Source organism: Larimichthys crocea, chromosome III, assembly GCF_000972845.2.
Source record: "Larimichthys crocea isolate SSNF chromosome III, L_crocea_2.0, whole genome shotgun sequence".
Taxonomy (NCBI): domain Eukaryota; kingdom Metazoa; phylum Chordata; class Actinopteri; family Sciaenidae; genus Larimichthys; species Larimichthys crocea.
This window is the reverse complement of record NC_040013.1, coordinates 44,511,002-44,529,885: the sequence shown is the minus strand read 5'-3', so window position 1 is coordinate 44,529,885 and position 18,884 is coordinate 44,511,002. Positions and strand designations below refer to the sequence as shown.

The following is an 18,884-nucleotide window of genomic DNA, read 5'->3' as shown; positions in this document are numbered from 1 at the left end:
AAGGGCTTTGGGTTGCCTAAACATAAGCATAAAAACGAGTTATGCTTCAGTTGCCATGATATTTATTTGAAAACAGATTTGCTGTTGATAATTAGTAGTCTATAAATGCAGTTTTTAGGAGACATGGGTGAGCTTTAAAGCAGCTCAGGTCATTTTCAGTCTTGAGATGTCTGGTTAGGATTTTTAACCATGCCATGTCATGACTGGTTCAGGTTAATGCTACCTGCAAGCAGGATGTTGATTAAAGGAGCAGTGTGTAGAGCAGGATTTAGTGGCACCTAGTTGATGTGCAACCTGCTCGCCTCACTCTCTCCTTTCTAGCGTAAAGGAGAAACCAAGGTGGCTGCAAAATGTGTAAAACGCCATATCTAGAGCCAGTGTTTAGTGTGTCCATTCTGGGCTACTGTAGAAACATGATGGTTCAACATGGTGGGCTCTGTGGAAGAGGACCCGCTGTGTAAGTAGATAAGATAAGATAAAAAGGCTCATTCTAAGATAAGGTAAGGGAAATTGTTAATTTCAGGTGATTATACACTCAGAATTATGAATTATATTTCATTTCTGCCATATTCTGGAAATCAATCCCTCTAAATCTGACACACTGGATCTTTAAGGTTAAGTTAATGTTTCATTTAACATGATTTTGATGAACTTTTATTTATTTGTTCTGTTGCTTTTTTCCCTCCTCCATCTTTCCTCAACCCAATCTTTATTCAATCCCATCTTTCTTCAACCCTATCTTCCCCTTTTTTTTTTGTTCCTGCATGCTGCTGCTCACACACACTGTGTTGCTGGGCTTTGGGTTTGTATGGCACAATGTGATGTGTGCACATTTGTGTGTGTGTGTGTGTGTGTGTGTGTGTGTGCACCAGATTCAAGCCCACCTCAATCTTAAGAGGCTCCAGAGGAAAGAAGACACCACTGCGACCCCTTGGTGAGGGGATTCCCCTTGAATGAGTCCACCCCATTCAGCCACCCACCCTTCCTTTTCTTACCCGCTGATATAAAGGCAGATCCTTCTTGACTTTAGAAACTGTGGTGGAGAGGAATACGACAAGGCTGCTTCCCCAAACCTTCATACTTTGACCTGTTTGTGTACGTGTGTGTGTGTGTGTGTGTGTCTCTGACGTGTCTCTGCCGCATCACGACTTCAGATGCCGCTGCTGTCCTGTGTTTGTGTGTTTATCATATGTGTACTGCGTGGACACTCAAAGGTCATTGTTTATCTGTGTTTCTACGTGGACGTGTAAGTGTTGTGTTAAGTGTTAAGACTTGGTGTGTTTCAACAAGTGAAGGAACCACCATTGCTTACATAATTATCAGATTTAGCATCAGTAATTTTATTTTGTTGCCACATTCTGAGGCCAGTAAAATGTCATACGATGAATGAATGTCTGCAGATCTGGTGGGATTTGTGCTTGAAGGCTTCCACCTTCTTTCTGTGTTCTTGCGCCGTCTAAATCTTTATTTGCTGCTCTTCCTGCCACAGGATCGCTCACCATCGACCCCTGAACAAGCTTCACTTTGCTTCACCTTGCTTTTTGTTGATATGTTGTTGCCACTGATGTTGTCACTATTATATTGTTGCTGTTCTTTAATTTCCGCGACTGGTGCTCTTCCTCGAGTCGTATTCTGTCACTTCATTTCTGCCATTTTTATGTTGGATGTGAAACATCTGAATACCTGAAATAGTAAATGACAGCACATTCCATTGGTAAATATCTGTTTCTGCTCAGTGTTTTGTGTCCCTTCAGGTGAATTTCAACCACTTGTAAGGTCAAAATAATACAGTGTGAATAGGATTAAATTAATAAATGTGAACTCCTATGAGCAAGTGACCGGCGCTGCAGTGAACAGTGTGTTCTCAATCACAAATATATTGACTTTATTTTTATTTTCTCTTTCTTTCCCCCCTCATTCTTTTTTTTTCTTTGATTTTGTTCATTCCTCTTCTGTCTCTCCACTTTCTCCCTCTGTTTGTTTTTTTCTTCTCTGTCTGCTTCATTATCATGTTATTTTGTTTTAGGGGCCACCTCCAAGGTGGTTCGTCTCTTTCCTCCTCAGTGACGTCCTCCACAGCCCGCAGAGTAAGGCAACTCCCACAGCTTCCCCCCAAGAGCAGCACCGTAGAACAAGGTATTTAACAACGATGTGTGTGTGTGTGTGTGTGTGTGTGTGTGTGTGTGTGTGTGTCTATCTGTCGACTGCTACTCTACCTTTTGCCGCCACCTACTGTTTATCTTGTGAATAATATTCTCATAACAGTAGAGGATCGAAACAAGCATTCATTTGCATTTCCATTTAAAGTTTGTGAAACATTTGGATGGAAACACAGCTAATGACGACAAGCACAAAAATAGTGTGTAAAATAACCAGTTGTCTTTTTACAAAGCGACTTACAAAGAAAGGGAAACGATCAAGGTACAGTGTGACAAGGACATGTTAGTGCAGCAATAAGTACTACTCACAGAGAATCATGGTCCAGGTCCCGAGACTGCTTTATCAGTAGCCAGCATTAGAGACTTGAATTTAATGTGGGCTGCTACAGGTAGCCAGTGGAGCTCCATGAACAGCGGGGTAACGTGACCTTTTAGGTTGGTTGAAAACCAGGCGCGTTGCCGCGTTCTGGATCATCTGGAGAAGTTCCACTGTGCAGGTTGGGAGGCCCGTAAATGTATCCACAGAGTTCAGCTGTAATAACAGTAAGATAGAAAAAAAATTGACTGCACAGGCATGGAGCATATCTTTCTATTTCACTGTCCAACTGTTGGAAATGCACTCAGTCCTACACCTGCTGCTGCTTTTGGTCTGTCTGACCTGAATGACTAAGATTATTTTATTATTCTTATCTGTCGGGGTCATCACTGTTTTTGTTTTTTCAAATGATGAGTGTCAGAGCATGTATACTGAAAGGTGACATCAGTGTTAGTGTGTCCTCTCTGCTAGCTATAAGTCCTTTGTGTGCTGTGTGACCTTTTGTTGTGCTGCAATAAGGGTCAATTGTGCAGAGTGGTTTAAGTTGGGATTTCTCATGTGTGTGTGTGTGTGTTTGTGTGTGTGTGTGTGTAGCCCTGGTAGCAGAGGAGTGTGTTCGTCAGCTCCAGATGAGGGTTCATTCCAACCGGGTGTCAGCCGCCTCCACCTCCAGCCAACAGGACCTGGACCGATCCCTCAAGAACAAACGGGAGGTGAGCCACAACTATTTCTTTCTTTTATTTTTTCTGGCTTCATTTAGCCTGACAGTTCACTTTAAAACAAACTCATCAGGAGAATGGAGGGGGACAATAAGGGGTTCCAGCCAGAGAGCACGAGCCATAATGTTGCTGAAGTGCATCGCAGTGAATTGCATTTACTGTCTAAGAAAGTAATAAATTATGTTACCGTAAATGGTGAAGACCACTCAATAAAATGAATTGGTTCCAACTGGGCAGTCACTCAAGAATGCACCTAACTCTTCAAATACACGAGTGTGTAATCCACACGGCTGCTTTTTCCTATCCCTAACTTACAGAACGCTGACAGTTTAACGGCGATGCCCTGACTTTCACACATGTCTACATGCCAGTAGTTCCACTTTTTCCTTCGCGTACTGTGTCAGTGCTGTCTGCGTGATGCATTGCACTGTCCCCTGTCTGACTGGACGTGAAACGGTTTTAAATCCGACGGTGTAGATCATCACACAGGCCAACTTCATCATCCGAAAGTGGCAGTAATGCTGCAATATGGATGAGGCGTTTTATTCTTTTTGAGATTTTTAATAGCTTCTGGCCTTTTACACTTTAAACTAATACTTTAGTTTGTTCAATATTTTATTTTTAAAGGCAGGAACGTGTCCAAATAAAGAAAGAGAATTAAGGAACTCTTTAATTATATGCTATAATAGCTGAGATAAAAAAAAACACTTTATTCTAATCCTATTACCAGAATTAATAAGGTTATTATTGTAATATGCATTATTATGACAACTATTGAAGGCCATACACACCCCACAGGTGTTTCACTGATGTGCCTAATTCGACTTTATTTTAGTGCTGTGTGTGGGTATGGAGAGGCCAACATCTCCCTGACTATCATACAGGTCTTTTTTTTTTTTTCAGAGCAGTGTTGCAGGGAAGCACAGGTGTAATTAATTACATCAACGAAGGCTAACGTTCAATAAACGTCATAATAAGCCATGGCAGCAGTGAGTCATCGTGCACACTAGCAGGACCCTGGGGCTTGTACAGAAAGTACAGATGTACAGTACAGGTGGAGTTTGGTGACCTGGTAACATGTGAAAACAATAGGGCAGGGCCTTTGTCAATGGTAAAAGTTGGAATGAAGTTACAGAGCCATTTTGACATGAAATAGTCAGGTCAACACATTGATACTAATTAAGATCCTGTTCCATTCAGGTCAGACAGGGTCAGGGTGCTGCTGTGCTGCATGTCGGCTCACTGGAAAGTCTCTGCTGCAATAAATGGAACTGAACCTTTATTAGTGTCACTGGTAACACCTGTGTTTACACTGTCTGTTGATGATGTGATGAATTACGATTTTGACAAGTGAGACATGAACTGTAGATATCTTTAATTAGAATTCCTACTAGTAAACGTTAAATTAATTAACTTTCAGCATATGCTTTATATACTTTATGTGCCAACAACACTGCCTGTGACATTTGTTTCCCGCAGCTCTACAAGGACCAGAGGAGGAGCAGTGAGAATGTTTCCCATAAGTCCTCAGACAGTGATGTCAGCGACGTGTCAGCCATCTCTCGAACCAGCAGTGCCTCTCGCATCAGTAGCACCAGCTACATGTCCATCCAATCAGAGAGACCCCGGGGACGCTTCAGGTACCCACAGTCACTCTCTATGTATCATTGCTCTCAGTGAATTATGAAGTCCTATGAAATGAACTTTGACATCATGTCATGTCTCTGTGAACTGTGATAATCCAGCAGGGCCATGCGCGCGACAGGACGCCACATGATAAAGAGCACCAGCGTTAGCGGGGAGATCTACGGCATGGAGCACACTGACGGCAGCCAATCAGACACAGCGCTCGGGAGCCTCGGGAGCGGGATCAAGAAGCGGCGCTCGAGCCTCAGTCAACGTGTTGTCGCCATCCTGCCATCCAGACGCAGCCGAAGTACCTCGCAACTCAGCCAGACAGGTCAGAGATCAGTCGGAGAAATCATCACACAATACACATGAAAGAAACACACAAGATAGCAGGTCTACTCATCCTACCAGACCCTCAGTGAAGGTTGCTGTGTTTGTCATTCCTTCAAAGAAGCACCTCCACAATCATTTGAAGACATTAGTGTGATTACTGTAAATAATTAAACCATCGCCAAGAAGATTGGCAGCCTCGAACAGCATCTAGTCTGCTTTATATTGTGTGGTAAATCATTCAGTGTTTGGCTTTGGCAGATGATGGAAGAAGTTAAAAGGCTAATATAAAATCAGTAGAGCTGAAGCAACAAAAATTCTCAAAGCCGTGATATGTAGAATTTTATGTGGATACATTTTTGATTCTAGAAAAACGAGACAATCCCAGAGGACGGCAGAGGCTGTTGGATACATCAACATATTGTGATTGTAAAATAACGGCAAAAATTGCTTGAAGTTTGTCTTTTTCAAAAAGAGTTAAAGCTCTTACCTAATGGAAAACCTTTTTCCAAATAAGTTCTGACGTAACCATTTAAGTCAGGTCTTGTCATGGCTGCCACGGCTCTACAGTCCATCCATGATGGCACCACGCAGATCTGATGTAACATTAATACATGAAACAAACACAATCGTCTCATCTACTTCTTGTTTTCTGTATAAAGTGGCACTTTTTGAATCAACATCATCTCGTTGCGCTGTCTTCTTCTGGTTTTCTGACTGAAGAACTGGCGCCACCTACTGCTTTTCTCGTGAACCAACTAATATTCTAATAACTGTTGGATGGAAACAAGCATTTATTCACATTTCCCTTTACAGAATGTCTTAAAATTAAGTTAATATTTGTGATACATAACGATCGAGATATTTACTCTTGTGGTGCAGCGATTCCTTTTTGTATCTGGTGCTCTGTCTATCTCTGGTAGAAATCAAATGCATGTGATGAGCACAGGAGCAGTATGATGCCCCTTTCTGCAGACAGCAGAGGACTGAAAAACAGGTGTCAAAATATTCTCAAAAAGATGCTAGGATGGTGTTACTCAAACTTTTTACACTGTGTACCTCCTCAGAAAATCAAAGTACAACTGCTGATGTTAAAATACAGCAGTGATTGACTCTTTTCAGCTGCAGACAGTTGACACAGGAGGCAGATTTACTACTATTATTTATTGTTGACTGCTGAATCCTTAATGAAACCAGTTCAAGAAGCAGAGCTAATTTGTAGTAAAGTGGTCCTTCTGATATTTCCTGTTAGGAGCCATGATTTTTTTTTGTTTTTTAACCATATCTGAGCTCATGTATGCGTGCAATGGGTGAGATAGTTGCAGGATATTGAAACCAAACATTTCAGGAAATGCAAAACTTATTTTAAATTACATTCCAGCGGGTTTATCATTTATTTTCAATAGAAACTTTGTCATATTTTGATATGTATAATATGTTTTTAAATTAATTTATTTCATTAAACATATATGTATCAGAGATTCCTCCAAGTACCACCAGTGGTACTAGTACCGTAGTTTGAGAAACAGTGTGTTACAATACACGTCATATATTTATAGAGTATTTTTCATTTGATTGTCAAGAGTCTCTACATGTTAAATGTTTATAATAGATTAATTTATTTATGGATTTTAATGTGTGTTTGTCTGTATAGAAACACACTGGTGTGGCACTTAAGGACAAACACACACACACACACACACACACACACACACACATACTGTACATTCATTGCAGCAGCCTCTAGCTGTAACACACATTTCGATCATTTTACACGTTTCCAGTGTTGCTGTTGTTTCTCATGCTGTTGTTTATTGGATTTGTTGTTATGTGTGTTATTTCAGAGGCGGCGGGTAAGGCGGCGGAAAGACAGAAAGGTAAAGCAGTAGTCAGACAGACAGACAGTTTGAAAGGAAGACAGTCAGACACTGTAAGACAGGAATAAAAGTAAACGTGACATAAACGTTAAAGGTGACATCTCTGAGGTGCCATAAAGGTTCATCGCTGGTGCATGATAAAGCAGCATGGCTTTATATTATACAACAGTAAAAAATACACTATTTAGCAGCTGTTGGATGTAACTTTAGTTATTTTAATTACATTGAAATGTTAAAGAATAAGTTAAGCAGTAAAGTTTTATGAGACACAGATGCAGGCTGAATAGACCAAACTCAGGCAGAGAGAGCCACAGAGAGGAAGAGCAGCTCTGTTTGTCAGACCGTAGTTCCTCCAGCACCTCCAGCTCTTCCTAAACTCTGTCTGCGGCACGCTTCCTTACTCCACCCTCTCCTGTCATCATCGTGTTAAAGGGATGGTTCAGTTCTACAAGAAGCCCGGCTGAGTCAGGAATATTTTTCTCTGTAGTCTGATTGCTGCAACGTACAAAAAAGAAACTAAATCTGACTCAGTATCTTCACGTCATAACCCGAAACACTGGTATTCTTTCTGTGTGGACTGAACAGCCGGCTTTAAAAAGACCTGAACTCCTCCTTTAAATCTTCAACCCTCCGAGTTCTACCTTTTACATCCTTACCAAACATTCAACTCCAGGGTTGACTGACTATCTTCCTGCAGTGACCTCATCACCTAAAAAAAACAAGAAATAATTCCTTTGTGATTTTCTACGCAATTATCATCCTAAAGATTGCCATGTATTTATTTTATACAGAAATGATGTTTTGGGATGTTGGTGAGGTCACCATGGAATATGAATTTGCATGGGATGGCCTGCAAATAAACAGATAAACCTCTATAAGCCTATAGTTATCAGGCTTGTCAGGGTTTTGGGTAGGTATGACATGATAACCTGATAACTGAGAACCTTGTCTAAATGGCATCTACAAAGTCTAATTGTTTCACACATCTTCTCTGTGTTTGTCACAGAGGCGACAGCGGGCAAGAAGGTGGGTAAGGCCGGCAGCAGCAGCATCCAGAGGAGTGTGGAGACGGGTATGGCCGTGGAGTACCCGAGGGGAGGGACGGCCATGAACCGGCAGGCCAGCAGAGAGTCGACTGATGGCAGCATGAACAGCTACAGCTCTGAGGGGAAGTACGTACACGCGTGTGATCGCAGAATACAGGGCTTTGTGGGCTGTGTGCAGTTTACTGTGAAAACCTGACAAAGACAAAGTTAAAGAGAACATTTTAATAACATTAACAACATAAGACACCAGGAACTTAACAAAAGCAAGAAGACCTGCTTGGTACACATGGAATGTCATTTTAGTTGATATTAAAGACATAAATATGGATCATGGAATGTCATTTTAGTTGATATTAAAGACATAAATATGGATAAAAACGTCCTTTTTTAGATAAAAACTTTTAAAATAATTTACCACGGTACTGACATATTTACCACTCTCGATTCCAAAAAGGTTTGGACGTTGTGTAAAACTTAAATAAAAGCATTGATTTGAAAATCCATCTCAACCTACCTTAGACTGAATACACTAGAAATGTTCAAATTGAGAAAAGCTTTTTTTTTTTTTTAAATGGCTTTAAGGTTAGGACAGGAGCAACAAAAGACTCCATAAACAGGTAAACAGGTTCGTTGGAAACATACATTGATAACAGTATCATGATCAGATATGAAAGGGGCATCCACGAAGGGCTCAGTTCACAAGCAAAAAGATTCTCATACCATCTGCAATCCATAATATCATTCAAACATTCAGAGAATCCAGAGAGTCTCTGCACATTACACATTACAGACAGGAACCAACACTGAATGGCCATGACCTTCAACCCCTTGGGCAGCACTGCGTTAAAAATGATTCAGTCGGTCAGATTTTATTTGTGTAGCAATTTTCATGCAAACAAAATGTAACACAAAGTGTTTTACACAATAATCCTCCGTTATAAACAACACAAACTGAGGAAGGAAGCACTATCTCATCATCTTGCAATAATAATAATAATAATAATAATAATAATAAAATAATAATATTATGAATTAATATGTATGTATAAATAGACAGTCAACTAAGTAAATAAATTAAAGTGAAAATAATGTAACAGATGAAAATAAATAAACAGACAAATTGATAAATATAAAAAAGTTTGCTCTTAAAAATATAAACATCTGCTACCCTCAGTATAAAGGATATTATTATTATCCATTATTAGACCATGTGCTAAGGAAGACTTGAAAACTGTAAATAATCACATTTTTCAAATAATGTATTTACTTTTTATTATTACTGTATTAAGTGTTAAAATGACCATGCTGTGTCATGAAACATGATGAACTGAAATACAAGCTTCTTGACAACAATACTACAGTCACTATGTTTCTTCTTTTGTTTTGATCCGGTATGATCCCGCACACGGCCCGTGTGGACCCTCTGGGTTGCCAGATATAAAACATACTATGGCCATAAAAGAAGTCTAACAAAGTAGATCAATAGAGTTATCGTTAGATTATGCCTGACCTAAAAAGCTCCATGAGCCTAAACGTGATAAAGAGCACTCTCCCGTGTTTTGAACTTGACCTGCAGCAGTTTAGCCCCTGGACATCACTGTTACAAACAAAGTTACATATTGTTCCTTTAACTATGCACTGCATCTGGCATCTTCTATGTGTTTTGAGTAGTGGTGTATGACTTGTTGAATAATGTGTGTGTGTGTGTGTCAGTCTGATCTTCTCAGGTATGCGGCTAGGTGCCGACAGTCAGTTCAGTGACTTCCTGGATGGTTTAGGCCCAGGTCAGCTGGTTGGCCGGCAAACACTGGCCACGCCCGCCATGGGTGAGTGATGGCTCCATCAACTCCACAGCACAGACCCAACCCCAGCATCGTACATCTGTAATGCAAACTCAAAGAGAAAATATGTTATATATAAAAATAGAAGAACATGTTTCATCTTTTGTTAACATGCTTCATACACTGAGCTGAAGAGTTAAAATGGGCAAGCTAGACATAGTTTCTGTGTGTCTAAATGTGGTTTGTATGTGTGTTTGCATGTGTCTCTTACACACACAGGTGACGTTCAGATCGGTTTGATGGATAAGAAAGGCCAGCTAGAGGTTGAGGTGATCAGGGCACGAGGCCTTACCTCCAAACCAGGCTCCAAATCCCTCCCAGGTAACCACACACACACACACACGCACACACACACACAGTCAACCCTCAAAGAGGCCTGAACTCAAACACATGCACAACCCAACAAAGCTGTTCTCTCCCATTTCTTCTTCTCCATCTTTCTATCTGTCCACCTTCTTTCTCTCTGTTTGATCCCTCTCACCTCATCCCTCCATCCCCAGCTCCCTATGTCAAGGTCTACCTGCTGGATAATGGAGCTTGCAAAGCCAAAAAGAAAACCAAGATTGCACGAAAGACCCTGGAGCCGCTCTACCAGCAGCACCTGCTCTTTGATGAGAGTCCCCAGGGCAAGGTGCTTCAGGTAATATTCTGCGTGTGGTGGGTGGGTGGGCAGGGGGGTGTACCTAATAACACTTTAGCCTTAAACAGACTGAACGACCAAACCATTGCTCACTTTGTAATGAGAATGTCTATAAAAAGACTTAAATAGAAACTTCTTCTGATTTACGGCATGCAATAGAGAATCTTTTAGGTCCTGGTTTAACAGAAAATGACCACATTATAGTGTAATTATCTCTCTGCCAGAACTGTAGACTTGAGACTTTAGACTTGAATAGACCTAATTGCTGTGAGAATTGACTTGGGAGTGGAAAGCAAAGAAGATTCTTGTCTCAAATGCTGACAAAAACCTGCTTTGCGTGGACACAGATCTTATATAATTATTAACCATCTTCATTAAAATAATATCCCGGCAGAGGTTTGAACCAGGAATGCACCACCTTCCATAATATATTCCTGCAAATGTTTTACAGTACAAGCCTTGTTGAGAAATAAAGGGTTTGTGTCCAGTGAAATACCAGAGGGCTTTTAATTTGAAACAGATACAGGAAGTGTGGAGTTAGTATTAACAAACGAGAGTGGATAAACCTTGCAAACATAGCAAGCGCTCATAAAAAGGCTGACATTGCTGAGAGCTGCTCGCTGTCTCAATTTAGTTCGCAACAGCTACAACAGTTAGTTTGCACAAAATCAAACTGGTTTAAGCTCGTACAATGGATCGGAACAGCAACACCGGAAGCTGACCCAAACCTAGTCTCAAAACACTTCAAAGCAAATCTGCATTATTGACTTTGAGTCTGTCTAAAAGAGTTTAAAGATCTGAGTCAGGTCCTGTTGAAGCCCCTGAAGAAATGATTCATAAACACGTTGATGACGTGCTCAGTGCTCACCAGTTTAACTCATCTCTCCCATTCTCTCCTCTAGGTCATAGTATGGGGCGACTATGGACGATTGGACCACAAATGTTTCATGGGTGTAGCACAGATCCTATTGGAGGAGCTGGACCTCTCAAGCACGGTGATTGGCTGGTACAAACTGTTTCCGCCGTCCTCATTGGTGGACCCTACATTAGCTCCGCTTACGCGGCTGGCGTCTCAGACGTCATTGGACAGCTCAGGACCGCCACCAGGCGTTCGGTCCTAGTGACCGAATGGTGACCACAAAACAAACCCCCACCCTAAACCCCCCCAGAGTATCCCTTAAATGACAAACTAATGGACCACAGCTGCTGGACCAGAACTGAGCAGAGGGCGAGAACACAGCCCCGAGGACAACGACGAGAAGCCCTCGGTCAACCAGTGAAAAGCCAGACGGAGCGACAGGGAATGAGAGAGAGAGAGAAAGAGAGAGAGGGAGAGACAGAACTAGCCAATCAAAGCTTAGCTGGAGTCTGACAATCACGTCTCACACCTTCCCTCTTCCTCCTCCGTATGCCTTTTTGTTTTCAAAGCTTTGCTTTCTTTGTTTTCTCCTCCGAGCTGCAGCGGTGGAGGTCTCCGTCCAACATTCTCCTCTGATGTTCTTTCTTTATTTTTCTCCTTAACTTCCGTGTGCAGGCCCTTATCAGAGCACCCGATCAAAGTGGAGTCCTCCACCTAGTAGCGCTCCGGCCAATCAGAGTAGAGCTTTTACTGCTATGCCACAAGGATGAGCGGCGTAAACAGGAGGTAGTAAACCGACGCAGCTACACCGCCGCTTAGAAGGTCGGCTGTTGTCTCTGCCGGTGTTACCGTGGTAACAGTATCGTTGTAAATGAGCACGTGGGGGGCAGCGGTCTTGTCTCCTCTTCAGGTGAAGGGAACCTGCACACGCACGTGCACATTCTCAGCCTTGTTGTGACGTATGAAAGCAAGCACAAGAGAGGCTTGACTCCTTTATCGAGACAGAGGCGAACAAAAGGTTTTGCTCTTTGTCCAAACAAAGACGAAAGAACATAGAGGCCAAATCGACTATTTGCTTTTTATTCTTTCATTTGGAACTTTTTTTATTTCTGTCTTTGTTTTGCCCAGAGTTCAGAACGGCACCGTCAAGGTGCAGACTCCCTCTGTGTACGTGTACGTTTGGTTTTCGAGCGACGGTGCACCAACGGCCGACGATAAAGGTCAGGTCACATTCGCCCAAACACCATTCGCCCAACCCCTCAAACCCTCACCCCACCAACACCCCTGGTCTCCTCCCCCTTCCTGAACCCTCAAACTCCCCCTGTAAGGAGGGAGCAAGCATGACTCGGGGACACCCCCACTCCTACCCACCACCACCACCACCACCACCCCCCCTCCCGGCCCCCCAAAGCTGCATGCACGTTTCTTTCGTTCCGTTTGTTTCGTTTTTTTGTTTTGTTCTCTACTTTTTTGTAAAATAGAAGACGAGACAAATTTAAGGAACAATTCTCAAAAAAACAAAAACAGAAAAAAAGACTAGACTATGTGTGTTAGTTCCACATAATTTTAGGCCAGCTTGTATGTTGCATGTTCTTGTACAGTTTGCTCGTACTGAATATGAATACAAATCGAGAAAAGCCAAGCCATCCCCGCCCCCCCCCCTCCCCTAACAGGAGCGGACCAATAGGGGAGGGGATCAACTCCGCCCAGGCCACGTCTACCACTCTGGGTCTAAATATACATATTACGAAGTCTCCAGAAAAAAAAAATTCTCTTTGTTTCAGTTTTGTTTTTGTTCGTTAGTTTGGTTTGGTTTTGAACCCTTTGAACAACAGTGCTGTTCTGTAGTACTGAGCATACTCAAGCCCCTGGCGTATCTGAGGGTGTAGGTGTCTAAACTGTAGTTTAACACAGTCGGGGCTAGAGACAGAGATAGAGAATGTGTGTATAACAGCTAAATGTATATGAAGTATCATTATGAGTTTGACAGAAATTATAAAGATATAGATATATGAATATAAAAAGAGTGTATCTGACTGCACACCCGTCACCAACATGCACACACACACACACACACCACACACACACACACACACACACACACACACACACACACACCTTGTACATACAAACCAGGACGAGCAGCTTGAACCTAAGTTATGAACAGACAGAACATCGCTGACACACAAACATTCCTGGTCTCGTTGAAGGGAATCTTTGCGTCCTGTGGATGTGCTCGAGCCGCTGAGCGGCGCTGAGGCACGAGGGGGCGCTAATAGGCCTTTATTTTTATTTTCATTTTTTCTCGTCCCAGTTGCAGAAAAAAAAAGCAGAACCAATTGGAGCAAAGTTTACTTTCTTCTCCGTAAACCCCCACCACCCCCCTCACCCCCCTCTTCCCACCCCGCCCCCGCGTCTATTACTATTGGTTTGGACTGGACTTCTAAAGCCAATAAGAAATCTGATTTTGCAGACATATTTTGCGGATGTTTCTGTTGAAACCCTTGGCGGTGTGGCCGACTGCCCTTTCCTTTGTCAGTATTACTCCAGGAATACTGATTGTTTACAGCCCATGGCTCCCCACTCCCAAACCACAATTTTAGACGAAAGACTAAGTATTCACTGCAACAGTTCTTGTTTGTATAACAGATGTGGCTCTACTGATGTGTATGTTTTATATTCAAGAGTTCATTTTTATTATTTACAAATAAAAGACTGTGTGGAAGAAGATCATGGCTTTTTCTTTTTGGTCTCAAAGTATTGTGGAGTCTGTGACTTGAGATCCTTTTTGACATGGTGAATGTGATAGTGATGTTTTTTTGTTTTTTTAACGGTGCACACACACTGGAACAATACAAGGTCAACCTTTTAACATGTTTCAGCTTTTTCTTGGAGCCGCTTATTTCATGATAAGGAGATGAAGAGAATAAAAGGAGCTGCTGTGGGGTCCATGGGATTAACCTAGTCTTACTTTTGTATTTGTATTTGGGACATAATATTATAATGATTTATGTTATATGATAATGTGGTGTTTTATGATTATTTTGCATCACTCTACTGCAGCTCTGTGCGAATCCTCCATCATCTTCCAGTTTAGACTGACACTTGTAGTCCTCTCTGGCTTCTACTGCCACCCTGTGGAGAGAGTCGAGACATCTCGCTGTCAAAACACTGATACAGTGAATGTTACTCTGTGTACTCAAAGGCAATGAACATGTTACAGATTTAAATTGAATACATATTAAATATTTTTCCTCCCATAACCATTAGAGAGTTCAAAATAGATAAAATATTTGGTTGGCTCCTATTTCGTTTTTTATTTCTATCATGTGAAACAAGGACAAATGACCTCTAACAGACAAACATGAAGTGATATATTATTATTGAGAGGATCGCAATGTATACACACACATCAGACTGTATTTGTACAGTACTTTTTATACAAACAAAATGCAACACAAACTGCTTCACTCAATAAAACTGCACTCCATCCCCGACCCTTTATAAGGAATGAGGAAAAACCCGAGGCAGGTCTAAAAATATGAAATATATAAATAAATAAATAATCACACATCACACTACAGTAACATGACTCATCAGGCATCTTTTATTTTGGACCCCTGACTCAAAAGAGATGGACTTCCTATTCCTACAGGTAACATCAACAGGAAAATGTAATTTCGACATTTGACATCATGCTGCGCTTATTGGTTATTGAACCATCAGCTCATCAGAATCTGAATCATCCACCCAAACAATATTAGTCAAAGAAAACCACTGCAGCTCTCATGACCAAGTGAAAAATCAACAAAATTGTGGAAGCTCTGCAGCCTGAGGGAGTGATTTTCCTCATCACAGATGACTCACCAAAGGTTGGCATTAATCATGGATCCAGAGATGAACTATCACTATTTCTGTAGAGCTTTACATCATTCACCCACTCATTTAGTCACTTACACAGCAATGGCAGCAAGGCTCAGGCCTGACCATCAGGAGCTGAAGTTCGGAGCCAAGGTTGACTGGAGGAGCCTGGGATCGAACCTCCTACCTGCACCACCATGTCCAAACCACACAGACCAGGGCAGAGGTGAGTCCTTCTGTAGCCATCCAGAGAAGGTCCAATCAATAGACAGAGTGTTTTCCTCTATGAGTCAATCTGCAAACTTTAGTTTTTACTAGTGGAAAGGTGTCGGTGTAGGAATAGACAGGAAAGTGTGAAAAACAGCAGATTAATATGCTTCAGTGTGCAACAGTGTATGTGAAGATTTATTTGTTCTTATATACACATGTAAACTGAGAGTCAGCGGCTTCTCCGCTGAGCCTCACCCTCTTGGCTACTTAACATTAGTTTTATCATTAGCCTCCAGGCTATCGTTTCTTTCTGAGTTATATAGTTATTGTTGGTCTATTATTATTTGCCTTTAAGGTCCATGACAGATCACGATTTATGTTCAGGTCCTGGTATAACGTGGAAATCCACTTTAACATCAGCTCGTAGTTACTCTAGATCCAATGCACTTCTCAGGTGATGTTGAACTTTCCGTGATTTGATGTTGTGTATGTTCTGGTGCTTAATGGAGAGAGTTTTGGTTCAGAACAAAATGTGCTTATCAGGATGAACATGATTATTGCTGACTTCTGTGGACCCCTAACAGCTGGGCCAAGAAAGCGGGAAAAACATTCAACATTCATTCTACCTGTAAATGTTTTATTCTCATTATTTAAATTACTTGAACTTTAACTTCAACTTTTTTGTCCCTGAGGAGGAAAAATCTTCCTAACTATAGATCAACACACATGTGAATATAAGATACATAAAACATAAACCCACCACACCGCTCATATTCTGTATCATCTGTCCAGAGAGCAGCTCAGAGAAACGTTTTCAGCTCTTTATTGCCATCTTGTGGTGAAAATTGTGAACTAAATTTGGTTGTGAAAGCAGTGGAAGGGACTAAGCGTCACTGCACTCAGCTAAGTGCGTGGTTGTGCTGACAATCATTTACAGAGTAAAATAATAAATACAAAAATAAATAAAGTGTCAATGAATACAATGAAGTGTAAAAACTGAACGTTGATGATGAAGATGCAAAAATGTGTCCTTTCCTACAATACAGCATTGGAAGTATACTGAACTGTGTATTGTGCAGTACAGTATGTTGTTTTCTATGGTAGTAAATAAGAGCTTTTGATTCTTCCAAAGAAAAGCAGAGCACTTAGTCCCTGCAGGCAATCAAAGCTCGTCCACATTCATTGTGAACATGGTTTGAAGTAGACCAGAGTGATCAGAGATGGACTGTTTGTATGATGCTTCAAGCGAATCAATTAGAAACTAATGAACATTTATTTATTCTCTTCAGCCGACGCCTAATGCAAAAAGCTAAACAGCACTTCTACCACTGAGCAAAGACAAAATGAACTGGAGTCACGTCTGCTATCGTTCATGTGGAAGCGATCATCATGAAACCTGTTCAACAATATTAAAAAAATGTGTGCATAATTTTAAAGCTCTGCTAGAGATGATCAGATTTCACTACATGATTTTTGTGGCCGAAAGAATTCATGATAACAATATTATCTCTATATCTACAGTAACCTGAGAGAAAAATGAGCATCATCTTTAACTTTTACATGGTATTCTCATGTGTTTTTTTACCATGATCATTTCCTAAATATCATATTTGTCATTAATTCTGGCATATCTCAACACACCTACTATCTACCAGATCAAAGTTTATATCTGTTGAATACTGACAAACTCTTCAGAACTGAGCTGTGACTTCATTTCATAAATGCATCAATAAGCTTCTCCTAAATGTCCTCAGTTTAGAGTGAATCAATCATTTATGACTGAATGTACTGATTCAGGGTTCTTGTGTTTTTGTTGAAGATAATCCAGACACAAAATCCTGAAAATGGATCAGATGGTGATGTTCCAACATGATGGTGAATGAAAGTGTCTGGGCTCACACAACACAAACCTGCACTCAGCATCACATCACATCCTGACAACAACCCCCTGATCAAGACTTCAGATGAAGGCAGGCGGTGCGTTTGCTGTCAGAGCTCTCAGACTCTGCTTTAAATCTCTGCTCAGTTTCTGTAAACGTGAACATCTTCCGTCTGACTCTTCATTTTGTCTCAAACATTTCAGCGTTTGGTAGTTTTGTCATGTTTTTGTTTTTTCTGTAGATCACTTTGTGACTTCAAGGTGCGTCAGTTTAGAAAGTCTGTGGACGTTGCTTTAATTCTAGAATCTAAAGTATAGTAACGTCTTTTACTTGATCAAGACTTATCGGGACTCTGATGTTTATGAGGACATCAGAAAAAATTATATTGATTAGTCGTGAGCCAGACTGTGTGAACTCCACTCTGTCCTCCTCAGATTAAGTTCAGGTGTGACATGTGATCATGTGATCGGACTCGGTCGCTACTTTCCGGTGAGGTGACGCTGCTGGAAACGGAAGGGTGTCATGTCAGATCAGATTTGTTATGTCCCCCCACCCACCTCTCTGGTCTCTGGCTCTTCGGCAGCGCTTCAGAGCCGTCAGAGCATTCATTACCGCACCGCACTGCCGCTTAATCTAATTAGGTAGCCGGCTCGTGGCTTTGGGTTCATCTATTGATATTCATTAAAAACACACGATTTATCTCTGAGCACCGAGGCCCGCTCAGACTCCATCCCGACAGAAACACAGAAGGAGGAAGAAGATTTACTGGATACGAGTTCATCAGGATCCGCTGATCCCAGAACAGCGTTAATAATCCTCAGACTGACTGATTCATATCACAGCAGCGAGATGACGGAGAGGCAAACCGTCACCGTCAACTCACTGCTATTATGAAGAATTTAAAAATAAATAAAATAAATAATAATAATAATAAAATAATAATAAATAATAATAATAATAATATACAAATCACATCATTTGGAGGAGGAGTGTTATATATATTTTTACAGACTGTGACTCAAATAAATAACAAATGTGTTGGAAGAAGAAATCTGAAACGTGATGAAATGTTTTTTTCAAATCAACTCCTTCTTCTATAAAATCGAAAAAAAAATTAAACAGTTTCAAGCGTGCAGCTGCAGGAGAAGAGCTGAGGTTGTTCATGGTTTCAGGACTTCAGGGTTTTGGTCTCACAAACTCACAAGCACTCTGGTGTACTGCGTTTAAATCAAAGAATTATTGCAATCTGGAAACATAATTCAATAATAGTAATCAATAATCGGAACCTTTCAAAGACAAGATCCCTCAGACTTGGTGGTGTTTCTTATTTTTGCGGCTCCTCCGTGTCTCCTTCACTTTACATTCAACACAACCACCTCCTCTGCGAGCTCTTCTTTATTGTCCTGATTGAAATGAATATTTACAACATTGTTACAAATTTAAATCCCCCCCAAAAATCAATTCCTGAAGCTCAATCTGACGCCGCGGGCCCTCCGCGGACCCCCTCTCCTCTCCCC

General features: G+C 41.2%; 2 protein-coding genes across 20 annotated transcripts in view; both read left to right on the top strand.

Moving 5' to 3' along the window:
- rims1a (regulating synaptic membrane exocytosis 1a) overlaps nucleotides 1–13,534 on the top strand; it is a 107,938-nt gene extending 94,404 nt beyond the window's left edge. For 16 of the 19 annotated variants that reach the window (XM_027276024.1, XM_027276021.1, XM_027276090.1 and 13 more), the window contains 10 exons: nucleotides 2,027–2,136; nucleotides 3,070–3,188; nucleotides 4,674–4,834; nucleotides 4,940–5,154; nucleotides 6,998–7,030; nucleotides 8,037–8,202; nucleotides 9,790–9,902; nucleotides 10,137–10,238; nucleotides 10,418–10,557; nucleotides 11,460–13,534. In XM_027276024.1, the coding sequence (XP_027131825.1) occupies nucleotides 2,027–2,136; nucleotides 3,070–3,188; nucleotides 4,674–4,834; nucleotides 4,940–5,154; nucleotides 6,998–7,030; nucleotides 8,037–8,202; nucleotides 9,790–9,902; nucleotides 10,137–10,238; nucleotides 10,418–10,557; nucleotides 11,460–11,678 (1,378 nt within the window). In that variant the 3' untranslated portion in view covers nucleotides 11,679–13,534. The remainder of the gene's footprint in view (nucleotides 1–2,026; nucleotides 2,137–3,069; nucleotides 3,189–4,673; nucleotides 4,835–4,939; nucleotides 5,155–6,997; nucleotides 7,031–8,036; nucleotides 8,203–9,789; nucleotides 9,903–10,136; nucleotides 10,239–10,417; nucleotides 10,558–11,459) is intronic. The other 3 variants (XM_027276104.1, XM_027276098.1, XM_027276102.1) reach the window with 1 other exon arrangement.
- Nucleotides 13,535–15,379: 1,845 nt separating this feature from the next.
- Nucleotides 15,380–18,884, top strand: part of LOC104933033 (B-cell lymphoma/leukemia 11A) — a 61,358-nt gene continuing 57,853 nt past the window's right edge. The window contains exon 1 of the mRNA XM_027274101.1: nucleotides 15,380–15,503. Coding sequence (XP_027129902.1) covers nucleotides 15,380–15,503 — 124 coding nt within the window. The remainder of the gene's footprint in view (nucleotides 15,504–18,884) is intronic.